We start from the raw sequence: 18,111 nt of genomic DNA, 5'->3' as shown, positions 1-18,111 counted from the left end.
CTATTGATCTACTCACATGTGTGTTTTCAAACTGCTAGGTTGGCAGAAGCTGGGGCTAACAGCTGGGGCTAACTCACCCCACTCCCTGGATTTGAACCACAGACCTTTCAGTCAGTAGCTTAGTGGTTTAACCCGCTGCGCTGCTGGGCTCTATGTAGTCCTAAAGTGTCCCTTTTGTCTTTTCTTGCCAACTACTAAAAACTTCACTACGTTTAGATGCATCCCATGTGCTAAATACAGATAGCTGCACAGACTCTGGTTCCAGCCCGCATGAAGACAGAGCAAGGCAACAATACTTTGTGAATACTCAAAGTGCTGTGTAGTTTTACAATGGGGACTGGGTCTTCCAGAGATCATATCCTTTAAGACCAGCCTCAGGGAGGGAGGGATTATTGCAAAAAGTAAAACCGTGTCCTCTGTTCCGAAGCCACTTCCTTACAAGAAAGTTGCAGGACCTCAGCCCTCAGCCCAGCTGACCTTGCAAACAGAAGCAATGCAACAGTAAGCTCTGCTACATTTCCCAGGGCTAAAATTAGTATCGTATTTGGCCTTGGAGGATGCCATTGCAAGGTCCCGCACCACAGGGCACAAAGGTCAGGCTTCAGCGCCCACGTCCAGCCGGGAATCTACCTGCGGGTGGGAAGATTAAGGTTGCACACTTCCTTACTGTTCAAGTTGGCCAGTTGCAACACTCACATTTTCCTCAGACAATAGTTCTTTCTCCCACCCTGGACATTATTCCACAGATATATAAACCCCACTTGCCTAGTTTCCAACAAACCTCACAACCTCTGAGGATGCCTGCCATCAGGAGAGAATGCTTCTAGAGCATGGTCAGACAGCCCAAAAAACTCACAGTGACCCAATGGAGTAGTAGTGTCAGCAGGCTGAATAGCACAACCCGAAGGAATGAATAACTGACAGTCCTACTTATGTGGAACTGACATTCCTTAAGGAGCATGGTCAATGGTGGAGGATAATGGTAGTTGCACTCCAGTATCTGAAAGACAGCAAGTTGTCAATTCCTCTCATTACCTCACTTGGCTTGACCTCAGAATTATTCAATGCTCTTGACTTCACAATTATTCAAGTGCAAGGTGGGGTAAGCTACCTGAAAGAAGCCTTGTTTACTTTTTAACAGTCAAGTAGTACACGTGCCAGAAAAGTTAACATTTTGGAAAAGACAAGGGGATTCCTCTACTGGCGCAATGATTAAGGAAAGAACCACAACTATTCAAGAGGCCAAGTCTCACCACAGACTCTGCAGTGATGCACCCTCGAGCTGTAGCTGTGAGAATAGCTCTTCTTGAAGCTCATTGCCCCGCAAGTGAATTCTGGCGCCCCAAAGAAAGAAAACGTTTTGAAATTCTCGTCCTTTAATGAATGGTCAGTGATATTTTGAGCTGCTTCTGTAAAATACAATTAAACAATATACTTAAAAGGTTTTTTCAAAAAGAAAAAAAATAAGCTAACACCCCGTCCCCACCTGTGTATCGCTTCCTTTCATTGACATTCCTTTGCTGACTTTGGCTCCCACAGCGTCCCATTTCACTGCAGATCCATGTCTTGAGGTGTAGGAAAGAACTGGAAAAAAACATCCCTTGATGCACCCAGTGACATGTGTGTTATTTTAGAAAATAACCAGAAGGAGGAAAGAAAAAATATATGGATGAACCAGACTGCTTTCCCAGGCACCGCCACTTCAAGAGGAAAAGTTGAATGTTAACTGTGGGAGTCCTTAATACACTTGTTTTTGTTTTTTTGTTCTGTCTTTGCAGGTTGTTTCTCCTTCCCCTGCCGCAATCATACTGCGTAGAGTTCATAAATCTTCTTTACACAGTACACCAGGGCCGCCAGTGCTATCGTATTATGCAGTCTCTTTCTGTGCAGGTCATCCTTCCTCACCAGGACCACGGGAGTGGAGGAGGTGAGCGTATGCAGCGGCAGGCGAGAGAGTTTGTACGCGTTGTACTCCACTTGGTACTTGCAGCAGGGGTCGAACTGCCAGGAGATCCCGTACAGGGTGCAGCAGGCTATGCTCAGCACGCCCGCCGGCACCGAGATGTAATGGGAGTAGTCGGCCGGGAGCGCCAGCGGGGTGAACAGGCAGGCCGTGCCCGCCAGCACCGAGGTCTTGTGCAGGCAGTTCCCCACCGTGATCCAGCGGGCCGTCTCGTCGCCAATGCGCGTCGGCTCAATCACAATGTATTTGTACTGGGCCTCCAAGGCTTGCTCGAGCTCGTATTCAAACTGGTCCTGAGCATTCTCCCCGTTATAGATTTCATGGACAATATAACAGTCTGTGGCAGAGAGGCTGGCCCTGTTGGGACGAAAGGGGAGAGTTACTACTCAAGGCTTTGGGAACTCATCCTCCGCGGCCCTATGCCTGCTTAGGATCCTCGCCTCTCCTTTTTGATACACCCAAGTTGTGCACTAAAACAACAATCTTTTTGCTCAATACTATTTTAAGAAAATGCCTGCTTTTCATAACTCTTCCTAGCTGCAACATGCCAAGTCTTCACAGCAGATGGTGGTCATATATTCCCTTTCTTAATTGTACGGACTAGGAACCTCTGCAGCTGATGCCCAATTTGCACAGAAGTCCATGCCTACGATGCTAGAGCCAAATTATTGTTGTTGTTGTTGGTATTATTATTTTATTTCTTATTTCAAAGCATTCCCTCTGTGCAACTGCAAGTGTGCTTTCCTATTTTCATAATGAATCTTTCTTGAATCTGTGCTTAAATAACCTATAGAAGAAAAAGCAGTATGAAGGACAAGATATTTTCTCCAGCACTCCAGCATTCCTTCCACCCAACTCTACATGCCATGCTTTTGAAAACTTATTCTGTTTATTTTAACAGACAAGTTATAATTATAAGCCGTCTTGTGGGTCAAACCAAAAAATAAATACTGAATGGAATTTGTATATGTTCATTTTATGTGAGTAAAAATGAGCCAGTGTTTAGAAAATGGCTCCCAAGCACACAGATAGTAAGGAAGAAGGAAAAACTGAGAATCCAAGAATTAGGATTTTGAACGAAAATCATGTCTGTAACCAGAGGGAAAAATCAACACACATTCAATTGAAATATTAATATATGGTCAAGTGAGAAAATTATGAAAGTTGGGCCACATTCTGTTCTGGAGAACTAGGAAAAGTCTGTCTCTTTGGTTTAAGGAGTCTCAAGTCTGAAGAGCAAAAGAGGGGTCTTTTGTCGAACAAATCGCTAGGAACAAATGCTTAAACGTAGGGTTTCAAAATTCCTCTTGTTGCCACAAAAATGAGGGGCGCACTCTGCCAGCATTGGACTTGGGACACAATGCTGATAATCAGCTTAGCACATTTTACAGTCACCATGTTAGGGGAAAGCTTTTTCCAGATCCTGAGGGATACCAAATAGCCAAAGGACACCTTTGTTTGTGACAGGATGGAACAAAGCTTTGGAGCAGCTGTGTATGCTACACATTCATTTTCCAGAGCCCCTCACCACAAACAAAAGGAAGCTTTGTGTGTGCAGAGTTTGTTCAACAACCGTCTGGAATAATGCTTGCATCAGTGACATGGGGAGAGACAATGTGAACATTAGTGCTGCAGCAAAAACACACAGACACCCCGGCCAGGCCTCTCATCAGTCTTGCCCAAGATCAGCCAGTGTGTTTCCATGGCTAAGTGGGGATTTGAACCTTGGTCTCCAGCATCACAGTCCAATGCTCAAATCATGATAGCTCTCAGCAGATACACAACTGCAAATGCAAATTAGGCACATGCACACACACATTATCACACAAATACAGTGACTGCAGTCATAGTTGTGTGAATCCATTGTTAAAAGGAAGCATTCCTTAAACTGCAAACCAAGGCTATACAGACCCTTCTGCTGCTGCTTCTTAGAAGGGCATGAGCTCTTATTTCTGGGACCTCACTGCTATCATTCAACAGCCTATCAGAGGAATTCCCTGAGCTCTGGCATGCAGACACATTCCAACAGCTCACAGCACAAAAGACTTGAATCACTTCGTCTTGAGACGAAGCTGTAACCAAACATTATAGGTTTATGCTACCTGACACAAATGGAGTTGGACAGTTGGATGCAACTTCCAACTGAATAGTCTAGGCTCAAATGCTGTTGCAGTCCTCCATATAAAACGTTTAACTATTATTATTATTATTATTATTAAACTTTATTTGTACCCCGCTAGCATCTCCCGAAGGACTCGATGCGGCTTACAAAGGCCAAGGCCTCAACACACAATATAACAATACAAAACAAAAGGCAAATTAAAAACAATTAAAACAGTATAAACAACAAGCAATAAACAATACGCTAAAACACAATAAAACTGGGCCGGTCTATAGCAAAATAATTCAGTTTGCCCAAATTTGTAGGTGATTTGAGATAAATGTCTGGGACAGTTTGGTGCTGAAACAGTAAATGTGGAAGTGGAGATCAGACCAGAGAGCAGCAAGCACACACACACACCCCAGCATCTATCCATGCATTTGCCCATTGTCAGCCCATCAATATCAGCCCTCAATGCAAAGCCAGGCTAAAAGAGAAAGAGGACAGAGAAGGGGAAACAATAGAGTGAAGAATGTGATCAGGCATAGCAGAATTTCGCTCATAATGGAAAGGCTGCAAGCTCAGGGACGAATAAAAACAGCTTTAACCATTACGAGGCCTGCCCAACATGTTTGCCTTGTACCTACAGTATTAATCTTGCAGAAGTCAGAAGTAATCAAACTGAAAAACTTAAACTCTCTAAATTGTAACAAACTTAAGTTGATATCCCAAAAGAACTCCAAAGGCAGGAATCGTTTCACTTCATCCCATTCTCTTACAAAAGCCAAGTGACACAGAATGAGGGAAGGAGGGAAACGGCCAAAGCCAACAGGCGTCAGATTAATCCAGTACCAGCTCTCTGCCCATACCTTCCAAATTCAGAACAATGCATCAACGCCCTAAAAACACAAGTCACTCAGCCAGCGCTAACAACTGTGCACCAAGAGGCCATTGGCAGAACAAGGTCTTTGGGGGGAACATTCGCAGCTCTCAAAAATAGATGTTAAGCACACCCAAGGGCATTTTTATAGACTCCAGAGAGGCAGCTCTGCAACTCTAGACCTAACATCTGGGAAGTGTGAAAGCTTCCTTCTCTACCGGCTGTTAGGAATTGTGGAAGTTGAAGTCCAAAACACCTGGAGGGAGGGCCGAAGTTTGCCCATGTCTGCTTTCAGTCAAGGTTCACTCTAGAGAATGACCTTCCTTTGCTCAGGACGGGTGCCCTTCCTATCCCAACAGCAGAGACATCAACAGACAATCAAGTCCTCACGGTTTTGTTTTCTCTCTCTTGTGCGATGCGAGCAGACTCCGGACTCTGCCCTGCACCCAACGCAGGCACAAACTTCACGCGCTGATGGCTTCAGGAAAATCAATTAATGGCTGCAAAAACCCAAAGCTGGTCTCTCATTCCCCCCTCCCCAGAGCCCTCCACCAAGTACCTTACAACCACAAGCCTTCCTTGCACCAGTTCCGATCTTCATTCCCTTCCTCATCCCACTTTCATCCCTTCTACCTTGAATCTTCATTCCCAGCCCTTTAAAACAAAATCACACCCCCAAGTCCTTCAGCCTCAAGGTCTTTGCTAAACTCCTCCCTAACCCATGTGTGGGATGACACCAAATGCCTGCTACTTCTCTCCTCTCCCATAACTTTCAGCTATTCTATATATATATAGATTTATACCAACATGGAACCTCACTCTCCCTCACCCCATGGGTCTGACTTCAACAGCCTTTCACTCCTTCAAACACTTCCCCACACACATTCTTCAAGAGGTGGCTTACTGCTTATTCCCCTTTGAACTCTTCCATTCATTTATATTTATATAATAAACATATAATATATTTAAGGGGTCCCAGAAAGATATAAATCTTCAACTGCCTATAATTCTGTATTAGACAGATCTCTCTCTCTCTCTCAGACAGATACACAGCAATTATTCCCCCCCAAATGTATACACCATTAAATTAAACACCTCTAAGCACCTCCCCAGAGATATTATCCAAAGAGCGGCCCTACCACACACACACACACCTTTACTTGCTTACAATTCTGGAATTATAATATGCACACACACTTCTTTTCTAAAATTAAATACAAGCCTCAAGGCATCTCCCCACAGATAGTCTCTCCCTCTCCCAAATATTAACGGGAATTATAGTATGTATATGTGTGTATGTGTGTGTTTTCCCGAAATGTGTACCCTGTTAAATATACAACCCTAAACACCTCCCCACAAACATTCTCCATGGGGCACCCCACCCCTTATTCTTTTGCCCTCCCGAAAGATATGTATGTATATATGTATGATATATATAAATACACCTTTAACTGCTTATAATACTGAAAATTTATCTATCTATCTATCTCCTTCCTTAGAGGCTTTTAAACAGAGGCTGGATGGCCATCTGTTGAGGGGGTGCTTTGGCTGTGCTTTTCCTGCATGGCAAATTGGGGCTGGACTAGACGTCCAGGTGGTCTCTCTCTTCCAACTCTATAGGAATATATATGTTGTCAAAGGTTTTCATAGCCGGAATCACCTTTGAAGATGCCATTAGCCACAGATGCTGGCGAAACGTTAGGAGAGAATGCTACTGGAACATGGCTGTACAGTCCGAAAAAATCACAGCAACCCAATATATATATTTCTCCAAAAATGAGTTTCCTCCTTAATTAACAACACAATCTCGTCCCTCCAGCCCTGTTGAGGCCTGTAGTTTCCTAGGAGGGCTGGGCGGAGGCATGAAGGCCTGGTCCCCAATTTGAGGCCTAGTCCCCATTTCTCTCCCATTTGAGGCCTTGTCTGAGGCCTGGTCCCCCATTTGAGGCCTAGTCCCCCATTTCTCCTCCACTTGAGGCCTTGTCTGGGGCCTGGTCCCCCATTTGAGGCCTTTCCCCGCATCCCTCCCTCATCTGAGGCCTCGTCCCCCTCGTGAGGCCTTCTCTCCCACTCGAGGCCCCGTCCCCTTTGTCCCTCCATCCCCGCCGAGGCCGGCAGGCCGCGAGGAGGCCCGGGCGGAGGCCTTTGGGGCCCGTGCGGGCGGGGCTCACCTCTCCCGGGCCGCGAGCGCGCCTCCCGCCCCGAGCGCGGCTCCTGCGCTGCCTCCGCTGCCGGGCCCCGCGCGCCTCCGTCCCCAGGCCGCCATCTTGGCAAATGCCTCCGCCGTGTGGGAGAAATTAGGGGACGCCGCCCGGCGCCCGACGGGAAATGTAGTCCTCGAGGGGGGCGGGGGCAGGAGGCAGGCCCGCGCGCGGGAAGGGCTCGGACTCCAAGGCCCAGGGTGCTTTGCGGGGGAGGCGGAGCCCTCTCCCTCCCCCTTTTGGGCATTGTAGTTCCCGCGCTGCTTCCATTCAAAGGGGGAAGGCAGGCCAGGACTCCATTTCCCAGGGAGCAATGCGCGAGTGTGTCCAAATACTTCATCCTACAGACACAGTATGAAGCCTCTCCAACCTCCATCTATCAGTCAGATAGGAGCGGTCTTCCTAGACCTGTCAACAGCTTATGACTGTCAATCATTTCCTCCTCCTGAGAAAAACTTACAATATCACAAAGGAAGAAGAGAAGGGAGTTTCACCTATGCTAACGATCGTGCCATCACCACCCAGTTATTTTTAACTGATTATATATGTCAACAGAGTTTTTATGGATTGTTTTGTTTAAGGTAATTGTTTTGTATAATTGTCGATTTTGCCGTGTTTTTATTGCAATATGTTTAACTGTTTTACTTGTCCTGAATTTTCAGGCTTTTGTCCCGTGTTAGCCGCCCCGAGTCCCTGCCGGGAGATGGTGGCGGGATAGAAAAATAAAGTTACTTACTTACTTAGAAATGGTTGAGCAAGAGGCGAAACGTCAGGAGAGAATGCTCCTGGAACATGGCCACACAGCCCAGAAAATGCACAACCACCCACTTTAGAAACCATTTCCCCACCTTCTAATTTCGTAATGAGCATTAAAACATTTTTATCCTTGATGACACAGGCCTAATACCTCCTTTTTCTAGCCCACACCAGCCAGTGCCACTTATTTTATAGCCACACTTGTTTTTATTGTATTCCATGCAAACGGGATCGGGTTTCATTTAAGAATGTGACAAAACGGGGGGAGAACATGAGACACAAACAGCAACAGAAAGGGTGTCGTTGTAGTTTCCAAAGAGGTCCTGAGTAGGAAAGGCACATCATTTACCACTTTATAATTGAACGAGAAAAAGGAAGAGTCAAGTAAATCCGCAGCCAAGACGTTGCCTTCTCATAGGTTTCTATGCTGGGCAGTGTTTGGGTGGGGTGTCTACACCGGCTTCACGGTCTGAAAGCAACGCACAACAGGCGGGTGTCGTGGTTCGACACATAGAGGAAAGGGAGGGATGGAGCGCATCGCGGCCACAAAAAGCGTCTCCGTCGGGTCAGACGGTCGTAGCACCTCGGAAAATAAAGCCGCAGCACCGTTGCAATGCCGAGCTTGGTTTAAGGCAGGCACGGGCCAACTCTGGCGCACCAAACAGAAGCATGGACACAAATGTTGCTTTCGTCTCATTGCTTTGACCTGCCTTTCTTTCTCCAGGGATGGGAGTCCGGAGGAGAGGACGCAAGGACGACAATGGGGATAATGATCCAACTGCCATGGCAACCCCATTTCTAGTGCGGACCGCCAAGAAATGTGCTTCAGTCTCCCCGCTTGGCCGAGAATTATGGCAAAGAGAGACAGAGAAAGAGCGGAACGAACAAGAGACCTGGAACCGGCTCTGCCGTTGAGGCTGAGCATCCCTTAACTTGTCTGGAAATCTGAAATACTCCAAAATCCCAAATACCCTCCTTTTGCAAAGGCAGGTGTGCCCAAATCCCCAATACGCCTGCTCCCGGGCCTCTCAGATAAGAGATGCTCACCTTGCAACATGTAAACAATTTGGAGGCCCAAACCACCCTCCATGCGGATGTGCCAGGCTTAAAACATCAAGCGGGAACCTTCCTTCCTCTAAACACAGAGAGAGACAAAGACCGAGCCACGTCCGTGGTGTGAGTGCGTGCCTGGAAAGAGCAGAGCAAATCCCGTTTGGCCTTTTCGCGTTTTCCCGGAAGGGCGTCTGTCCCTCTGCCGCTCACTCGCCATCGCTCTGCCCATCACCATTTGCAACCAAACGTGGTTCGTAGATCATAACCGGTTTGGCAATTGTGAAGACACCCAAAGTTTACAGATTGCTTTCAGCACACTGCAATTGAATCTTTCCTTTGTTTCCTTCTTTCCTTTTCTTCTTTCAGTCTTTCTTTCCTCCCTTTCCTTCTTTCCATTCCTTCCTCTTCTTTCCTTCCTTGTCCTTTCTTTCTGTCTTTCTTTCTTTCCTTCCTTCCTTCCTTCCTCCTGACTTCCCTCCCTCTTTCCCTTCCTTCCTTCCTTCCTTCTTCTCTCCATTCCCTTCCCTCCCTCCCTCTACTCAGGACAGATTAGGGACAGAAATCCCACCAAACGAATGGGAAAGCAGGTGCCAACCGGCCCCTTCCTTCTCCGGCTCCCTCCTTTCCAAACCCCAGAAGCCGCCCCATTTCCCCGCGATGGCTTGGAAGGACGCAAGGCAGTGTCCACAACGTCCACAACCCTCCTGGCCCTTAAAGTCAAGTGTTTATTGCGTTTAGCACCAAAAAGCCCCTTCCTTCTCCTCCAAAGAGTGTGAGTTTTATTTCTTACTCTCCCCAAAATGTGTCCGGGCGCGCACAAGACCGTCTCCTCGTCCTACGTTGGGAGCTCTCATCGTCCAGTTTGCCCGACTTGGCTGAGTTGCAAAGAAACACTCCGAGTTGCAAAGAGTGTCCTTCCTGAAGAACGGAAAGGAGCAACGTTGTCACAGCGGCATCGGCGAACCCAGGAAAAGAAGATCCGGTCTTGGCATTGGATCGACCGCTCCTTTCGAAGAGAAGCCCAGAGTGTAAACAACAGATCCCAGCCAAACTATTGCGAGAACCAGGTGGAAGAATCGAGGAGGAGCCGCGCCTTCGTTGTTACAAAAATAAGAACTTTTGAGTGCGGACGTTGCAACCGGCGTCCCGAGAAGCGGCAAAAGGCCGATTGTTACTGTCCTTCGGGATCTCCCGGAGCTGCGCCGACCCCTCCGCGGCCGCATTAAGACTGCAAACGTTCCAGATACTGCGGCAGCGGGTTCTCCTTCACGTATTTCTGGATGTACCAGCAGGTCAGGTGGGCCTTCAAGTCCTCTTCCACCACAAAATCCAAGGCTGCCTGGAAAACAAGACAGAAGGTATCAGACCGACGTTAATGTCCTGTACGTCAATGCAACCGAGACCTAAGATCCTAGAATAATAATAATAATAATAATAATAATAATAATAATAATAATAATAATGTTATTTATACTCCGCCTCCATCTCCCCCAAAGGGGACTCAGGGCGGCACACAGATAATATTAGATGAAAACAGTGACAATAAATAATACATCAGTAAACAAAAACATACACCAAATTATAAAAATTTAAACACTAACCTATGAAAATAAAACACACTTAATAAACATGGAATTAAAAACAACAAAGTTGAGTAATAGACTAGCTAAAGTGCACTTTGTTATAAGTTGTAAACTCAACAGATAAAGTGCTACAAATTAATCGGAGGTTGATTTGGGATGGGAAAAGACCCTAAGTAAGAAGGTATCAGGCCAACATTAACGTGCTGTACGTATACACACACACACCTGTATATATATACTCAAGTATAGGCCGACCCAAATATAAGCCGAGGCACCTAATTTTACCACAAAAATTGGGAAAACTTATTGATTCCAGTATAAGATGAGAGTGGGAAATGCAGCAGCTACTGGTAAATTTCAAAAATAAAAATAGATACAGTAGAGTCTCACTTATCCAAGCCTCGCTTATCCAAGCTTCTGGATTATCCAAGCCATTTTTGTAGTCAATGTTTTCAATATATTGTGATATTTTGGTGCTAAATTCATAAATACAGTAATTACAACATAACATTACTGCGTATTGAACTACTTTTTCTGTCAAATTTGTTGTATAACATGATGTTTTGGTGCTTAATTGGTAAAATCACAACCTAATTTCATGTTTAATAGGCTTTTCCTTACTCCCTCCTTATTATCCAAGATATTCGCTTATCCAAGCTTCTGCCGGCCCTTTTATGTTGGATAAGTGAGACTCTACTGTATTAATAAAATGACATTTTTTGAGACATTGGGGGTTTGAATGTTTTTGAATATTTATATAAAACTGTAATTTAAGATAATAATAATAAGACTTTAATAAGGTAAGACTGTCCAACTCTGATTATCTATATACAGTAGAGTCTCACTTATCCAACACTCGCTTATCCAACGTTTTGGATTATCCAACACACGTAAATACAGTAATTGCAACATAACATTACTGCGTATTGAACTACTTTTTCTCTCAAATTTGTTGTCTAACATGATGTTTTGGTGCTTAATTTGTAAAATCATAACCTATTTTGATGTTTAATAGGCTTTTTTCTTAATCTCTCCTTATTATCCAACATATTCGCTTAGCCAACATTCTGCCGGCCCGTTTATGTTGGATAAGTGAGACTCTACTGTACTTGAGTATAAGCCGTCCTGAATATAAGCCGGCCAGGACCCTCACTCGAGTGTAAGCCGAGGGGAGCTTTTTCAGCCCTAAAAAAGGCTAAAAAACTAGGCTTATAGTCAAGTATATACAGTGTGTGTTGTGTAAATACACACATTCCACCTGCTACCTCTATGCAGAGACCCTCACTGATTGACTTTGCAGCTTCATAGCCACTCAATGCTATTCCAGATTGCGAACTGCAACAGTCACACTTGCCTCCCCTCTAACAGAAGCAACCAAGATGCCACAGATGCAGGCCAAACGTCAGGAGAGAAGGTTCCCGGAGCATGCCCGTACAGCCCGAAAACCCCACAGCAACCCAGAGATCCCGGCCATGACAGCCTCTGACGATCCATTGGGAAGCTCGTACCTTTGCCAGGTGCTTGGCGATTCCTCTCCCGCGGTAGGCATCGGGGACCTCCGTGTGCTGCAAGTCCACGATCCTCTTCCCCACGTATTCGTACAAGAGGACCGCTTTGTCGTGGCAGCCTGGGAGGGAGGCGGAGGGAAGAAGCAAGAAACGTCACTCCCAAGCCGAATAATAATGCAATATAACAATATAATACCATAATACTACAAATACATGATATAAGATACCTCTCGCTTTCTGTTGCTTCAGCCCCATTCTGAACAAGGAATATAGGTATACTAGCTGTGCCCGGCCACGCGTTGCTGTGGCAAAGTGGTGGTGGTATTGGTTAAAAATTGTTGTGTAATTTTTATTTGACTTTATTTGCATTTTTTTATTAATTTTATTGTAAGTTATATTTTTATTTATTATATTTTATTATTTTCTTGTATTATTTTTAGTTATTTTCTGTTATTATAGTATTTTATTGTATTAATTTTTTTATTGTTTTTAATTATTTTTTATTGGGTTGCTAGGAGACCAAGTTGGAGGAGCTTAGCCTTCTAACTGGCAGCAATTGGATAAAAGCAATTATTCCTCTCTCTCTAATTAGGACTTTATTTTTATTTTCTTTTTGATGTATCAACCTAGAGGCGTGGATGATGGGTTGTGTTGTCAAATTTCAAGGTTGGGGGGCCTGTAGTTTTGTTGTTTTGTGGGTCGCCGTGATGCCATCACTCTTTTATATATATAGAAGATAGATAGGTCTAGTAGCACAGATTTGGGAGGGATCCCCAAAGGCCATCTAGTCCAGCCCCGTTCTGAACTAGGAGTCGTTTTCAAGTTGGATTATTTGTTAACTTGGGGAAGGCCTGCACATTACTCAAATAATATGGGAGAAAGGTGGCAACCGAGAAACGGAAGAAAAACTGGACGGGAATCCTGGGGCGTCAACCTCCACCAGTTTATTTAAAAATAGCCCTGGGCTGGACAGGTGTTCCCCTACCAACCGGGGAGTAACCAACCAACACAGCCGGGGCCGAGGCTTAAAGGAAAGCAGAGCCCGGTTTGCAAAGTGGCCAAAGGAGAAGCCGGCAAACGCGCCACAACAGGAGAATTGCCTTGGATAAAGGCACTTGCCATTGTGCAAAATTGGGGATTTCTGTAGCCACCTCCGGCTCCCGGAAGGCTGTATCCCCCTATTCTTTAGTTTCTGGGATTTGTTAGTTTTTGTTTTGCAAATTGTACCAAGTTTGGGATTTGGCTCCTCGCCCTGCTTCCATCTTCTTTGCTCTATTGCTTTTGCAAAAAATAATGTGGAGTATTGTTTTGGAATTTTTGCAAAAAAATGTGGAAGGTTTTATTTTGGAATTTTTGCAAAAAAAATTGTGGGATTTTGTTTTGGAATTTTTGCAAAATAATGTGGGATTTTGTTTTGGAATTTTTGCAAAAAAAAATGTGGGAGGTTTTATTTTGGAATTTTTGCAAAAAAATATGTGGGATTTTGTTTTGGAATTTTTGCAAAAAAAATGTGGGATTTTGTTTTGGAATTTTTTGCAAAACAGGGGATTTGATGTATAGAATGGATGTATAGAGTATTCCAATGTATCCTTTAAAGCACCCGATAACATAGATGTTTTCAGAAAGGTGTTAACAAATGGAAGCATGTCTACTCAGGGTCATTGGAAAACAGTTCAAAATTGAAGGCCCAAAGGCTCTACCTTGTGCATTGTACTATGCTTTTAATTAATTGTGTTTCAATCGAGTTGGCTTACCTGTCCGAACGCATCTCCCTTTGAGCCATATATTGATAATAATACAATATAATAATATTGCAGTATAGTGGTATAGTACAATATGGTAATATATAATGCTAATATTGTGACGTGCTAATAATATATTGTATGCACATATAATATTGATCATAATATTGCAATACAATATAATACTAATAATAATACAATAATTATATATTACATGTAATACGACTAATAATATTGCAGTATAGTGGTATAGTACAATATGGTGATATATAATGCTAAGGTAATAATATATTGTATGCACATATAACTTGTAAGCCACTCTGAGTCCTCTTTGGGGTGTTGTAAAATAAATAAAAATAAATAAATAAAGAATACAGCATAATAATAGAACATAGAATAATGAGAAGAATAATATTAAAATAATATAAAAGAACATTAATATTATAATACACAAGGATAAAATATAACAGAATAGTACTAATAATAATTTAATAACATAACAATAATATAACATAAAATAATGAGAAGAATACAGTGGAGTCTCACTTATCCAAGCCTCGCTTATCCAAGCTTCTGGATTATCCAAGCCATTTTTGTAGTCAATGTTTTCAATATATCGTGATATTTTGGTGCTAAATTCGTAAATACAGTAATTACTACATAGCATTACTGCGTATTGAACTACTTTTTCTGTCAAATTTGTTGTATAACATGAAGTTTTGGTTCTTAATTTGTAAAATCATAACCCAATTTGATTTAAATCCAAGATATTCGCTTATCCAATCTTCTGCTGGCCCGTTTAGCTTGGATAAGCGAGACACTAATAATATAACATAAAATAATGAGAAGAATAATAGCAAAATAATATAAAGTAATATTAATATAATAATACACAAGAACAAAAATATAAAATAAACATAAAATAATAATATTGAAATAATAGAAAATAATATTAATATAATACACAAGAACAAAAATATAAAATAAACATAAAATAATAATAATATTGAAATAATAGAAAATAATATTAATATAATACAAAAGAACAAAAAATATAAAATAATAAACATGAAATAATAATAATATTGAAATAACAGAAAATAATATTAATATAATACACAAGAATAAAATATAAAATAATAAACATACAATAATAATATTAAAATAGAAATAATAATATTGAAATAATGGAAAATAATATTAATATAATAATACAAAAGAATAAAATATAATAAACATACAATAATAATATTAAAATAGAAATAATAATATTGAAATAATGGTAAATAATATTAATATAATAATACAGAAGAATAAAATATAATAAACATACAATAATAATATTAAAATAGAAATAATAATATTGAAGTAATAGAAAATAATATTAATATAAAAATACAAAAGAATAAAATATAATAAACATACCATAATAATATTAAAATAGAAATAATAATATTGAAATAATAGAAAATACTATTAATATAATAATACACAAGAACAAAAATATAAAATAATAAACATGAAATAATATTGAAATAATAGAAAATACTATTAATATAATAATACAAAAGAATAAAATAGAAAATAATAATAATAATAATATAGCATAAAATAAAGAGAGTAATAACGACGATGATGGTGGTGGTGGGAATAGCGCTGTGCCTGGCCTGGCTTACCATTGAGGCGGACGGTGAACTGCCTCCTCCGGCGGTCGTGCTCCACGCGAATGGGGCAGCCGGGCTCGAGGATGCTGAGCGGGCCGCCCGCCGGGGCCGCCTGGGCCATGAGGCCGGGCTCGTGGATCCCGTCGCGGGAGGAAGGCGCGCGGGAGAGGCCTTCGAGGGCAAGGCTGGAGCGAGGCTGCGAGCGGGGAAGCGCATCCAGAGGCGGGCAGGCGGGCGGGCAAGAGGAGAAGGGCCAGGAAATCAGCTGTGCCGTCACGTGCCGCCCGCCCGGCCAATGGCGTCCCCGGCTTGCTTGTTTTGATACATTCCTTTTCCCACTCTTAAAGGGACCCCGGATGGATCTCCCTGACGGCAGGAAGGCTTTGCAAGGGCCGCAGGGGGCCCTGGGAGTTGTAGTTTCCCATTGGGGGATAATGTATATGCCTATATAATATGTAATACTAATAGAATAATAATACAACACTAAATAATGAGACTAATAATATATTAAAAAAAGAATGGGGTCCCAGGAGTTGCAGTTTCCCAATTTTAAAATAGTAGTAATAATAACAATAAATAATAATATATAAAAAAGAATGGGGTCCCAGGAGTTGCAGTTTCCCAATTTTAAAATAGTAGTAATAATAACAATAAAGAATAATATATAAAAAAGAATGGGGTCCAAGGAATTGGAGTTTCCCAATTTTAAAATACGTAATAGTAATAATAACAATAAATAATAATATATAAAAAAAGAATGGGGTCCCAGGAGTTGCAGTTTCCCAATTTTAAAATAATAGTAATAATGACAATAAATAATCATATATAAAAAAGAATGGGGTCCCAGGAATGGTAGTTTCCCAATTTTAAAGTAATAGTAGTGATGATGATGATAATAATAATAATAATAATAATAATAATAATATAAAATAAAGAATAATATATAAAAAAGAATGGGGTCCCAGGAATTGGAGTTTCCCAATTTTAAAGTAATAGCAGTAATAATAATAATAATATAACAATAAATAATAATATATTAAAAAGAATGGGATCCCAGTAATTGTAGTTTCCCAATGTTAAAATAGTAGTAGTAATAATAATAATAATAATAATAATAATAATAATAATATAACAATAAATAATAATATATAAAAGGCCCCTCAGTTGGGTTAACCCAAGCAGAGAAGTCAGCCACATAGCAGAGCCCTCGATGAGCCATTTCAACAGAAAGGAGGAAATCATGAAAATGAACACAAGCTGGCTCCAAATATTAAAAAAAAAACAGGACAGTAAATCAAGAACAAGTCTTAGAAAACGGGAATTCCCTACAGGAAACAATCAGGGCCAGCTAACACGCCCCCCCTCTGGTCACGTGCGCCTTCCAGGTAGAGCAGGCTCCTTCCCAGGCCACGCCCCCGAGGCCCGGCAGCCAATGGGGGCGCGGCGCGGGCGGGGTGGGCGGGGCCAGGTGTGTTTGGGGCTCCCGCTGGCCAGTCCCAGGAAGAGGCTGGCGGAGGGCGCAGGCGCGGCGGCTTCCCCTGCGTTGCCTTGACTTTTCCCGCCGGGATCAGAGCGGGTCTAGCGCGGATCAGGGGGCGCGAGGCCGGGGAGCGCTCGCCCAGCCATGTCCCTCCCGAAAGGTAAGGCTCGGGGAACGACAGAGCCCGCCCTGGCCCTGGATGATGGCTCTTGGAGTGGTGCTTCAGCCTGTATTTCGAACCCTAAGAGTTGGAAGGGACCCCTCAAAGTCATCTAGTCCAACCCCCTTCTGCCTTCCAGGCAGGAACAGCACCACCAAAGCCTTCCCAACAGATGCCCATCCAGACCCTCCTTGATTAGCATTATTATTACTATTGTTATTATAATAATAGAATCCTGGAGTTGGAAGGGACCCCTAAAGGTCATCTAGTCCAACCCTTTGCCAGGCAGGAAATTATCAAGCCGGGGCTGGATGGCCATCAAAGCCCTCCCGACAGATGGCCATCCCGCCCATGCTTGATAATAATAATAATAATAATAATAATAATAATAATAGACACTTGGGAAGTGTTCGACTTGTGATTTTGTGATATGAAATCCAGCATGTCTTATCTTGTTTGCTGTGTCATAATAAAATAATAATAATAATAATAGCGATTTTGTGATACGAAATCCAGCATATCGATCTTGTTTGCTGTGTCATACAATAATAATAATAATAATAATAATAATAATAATAATAATAACTGCAAAAGGCCACCCGACTGGGATCTGCAGCCATCATCCGAAAATACATCACACAGTCCAAGACACTTGGGGAGTGTTCGACTTGTGATTTTGTGATACGAAATCCAGCATATCTATCTTGTTTGCTGTGTCATAAATAATAATAATAATAATAATAATAATAATAATAATAATAATAGTAGTAGAGTCCTACAGTTGGAAGGGACCCCTAAACGTCATCTAGTCCAACCCTTTGCCAGCCAGGAAATTATCAAGCCGGGGCTGGATGGCCATCAAAGCTCTCCCAACAGATGGCCATCCCGCCCATGCTTGATAATAATAATAATAATAATAATAATAATAATAGAGTAGGAACCTCTAAGGGCCATCTAGTCCGACCCTTTGCCAGGCAGGAAAAGCACAACCAAAGCCCTTCCAACAGATGCCCATCCAGC

General features: G+C 42.4%; 3 protein-coding genes across 3 annotated transcripts in view; 1 reads left to right on the top strand and 2 right to left on the bottom strand.

The window, feature by feature from the left end:
- Positions 1-1,358: 1,358 nt before the first annotated feature.
- Positions 1,359-7,273, bottom strand: tmem11 (transmembrane protein 11). Its single transcript, XM_003226517.4, has 2 exons — positions 7,116-7,273; positions 1,359-2,320 (listed from the first exon to the last, which is right to left on the bottom strand). The coding sequence occupies exons 1-2, from the start codon at positions 7,208-7,210 to the stop codon at positions 1,804-1,806; spliced, it is 612 nt and encodes a 203-aa protein (XP_003226565.2). The 5' UTR covers positions 7,211-7,273; the 3' UTR covers positions 1,359-1,803.
- A 2,388-nt stretch (positions 7,274-9,661) lies between these two features.
- natd1 (N-acetyltransferase domain containing 1) lies at positions 9,662-15,746 on the bottom strand. Its single transcript, XM_062964174.1, has 3 exons — positions 15,464-15,746; positions 12,046-12,164; positions 9,662-10,293 (listed from the first exon to the last, which is right to left on the bottom strand). The coding sequence occupies exons 1-3, from the start codon at positions 15,570-15,572 to the stop codon at positions 10,177-10,179; spliced, it is 345 nt and encodes a 114-aa protein (XP_062820244.1). The 5' UTR covers positions 15,573-15,746; the 3' UTR covers positions 9,662-10,176.
- A 1,194-nt stretch (positions 15,747-16,940) lies between these two features.
- map2k3 (mitogen-activated protein kinase kinase 3) overlaps positions 16,941-18,111 on the top strand; it is a 37,730-nt gene continuing 36,559 nt past the window's right edge. The window contains exon 1 of the mRNA XM_062964206.1: positions 16,941-17,091. Coding sequence (XP_062820276.1) covers positions 17,076-17,091 — 16 coding nt within the window. The 5' untranslated portion in view covers positions 16,941-17,075. The remainder of the gene's footprint in view (positions 17,092-18,111) is intronic.

The sequence above is a fragment of the Anolis carolinensis genome, unplaced genomic scaffold (genome assembly GCF_035594765.1).
Source record: "Anolis carolinensis isolate JA03-04 unplaced genomic scaffold, rAnoCar3.1.pri scaffold_13, whole genome shotgun sequence".
Lineage (NCBI taxonomy): Eukaryota > Metazoa > Chordata > Lepidosauria > Squamata > Dactyloidae > Anolis > Anolis carolinensis.
The sequence above is the reverse complement of the archived record's forward strand: the minus strand, read 5'-3'. Positions and strand labels throughout refer to the sequence as shown.

Bases quoted from the DNA above. Each gene is read 5' to 3' on its own strand.
- tmem11 (XM_003226517.4), bottom strand. From the start codon at position 7,210: ATGGCGGCCTGGGGACGGAGGCGCGCGGGGCCCGGCAGCGGAGGCAGC. The intron at 2,321-7,115 runs GTGAGCCCCGCC...TCGTCCCAACAG, and splicing joins GCGCTCGCGGCCCGGGAGAG to GGCCAGCCTCTCTGCCACAG.
- natd1 (XM_062964174.1), bottom strand. From the start codon at position 15,572: ATGGCCCAGGCGGCCCCGGCGGGCGGCCCGCTCAGCATCCTCGAGCCC. The intron at 12,165-15,463 runs GTAAGCCAGGCC...CCTCCCTCCCAG, and splicing joins GTTCACCGTCCGCCTCAATG to GCTGCCACGACAAAGCGGTC. The intron at 10,294-12,045 runs GTACGAGCTTCC...CTTGTTTTCCAG, and splicing joins TCGCCAAGCACCTGGCAAAG to GCAGCCTTGGATTTTGTGGT.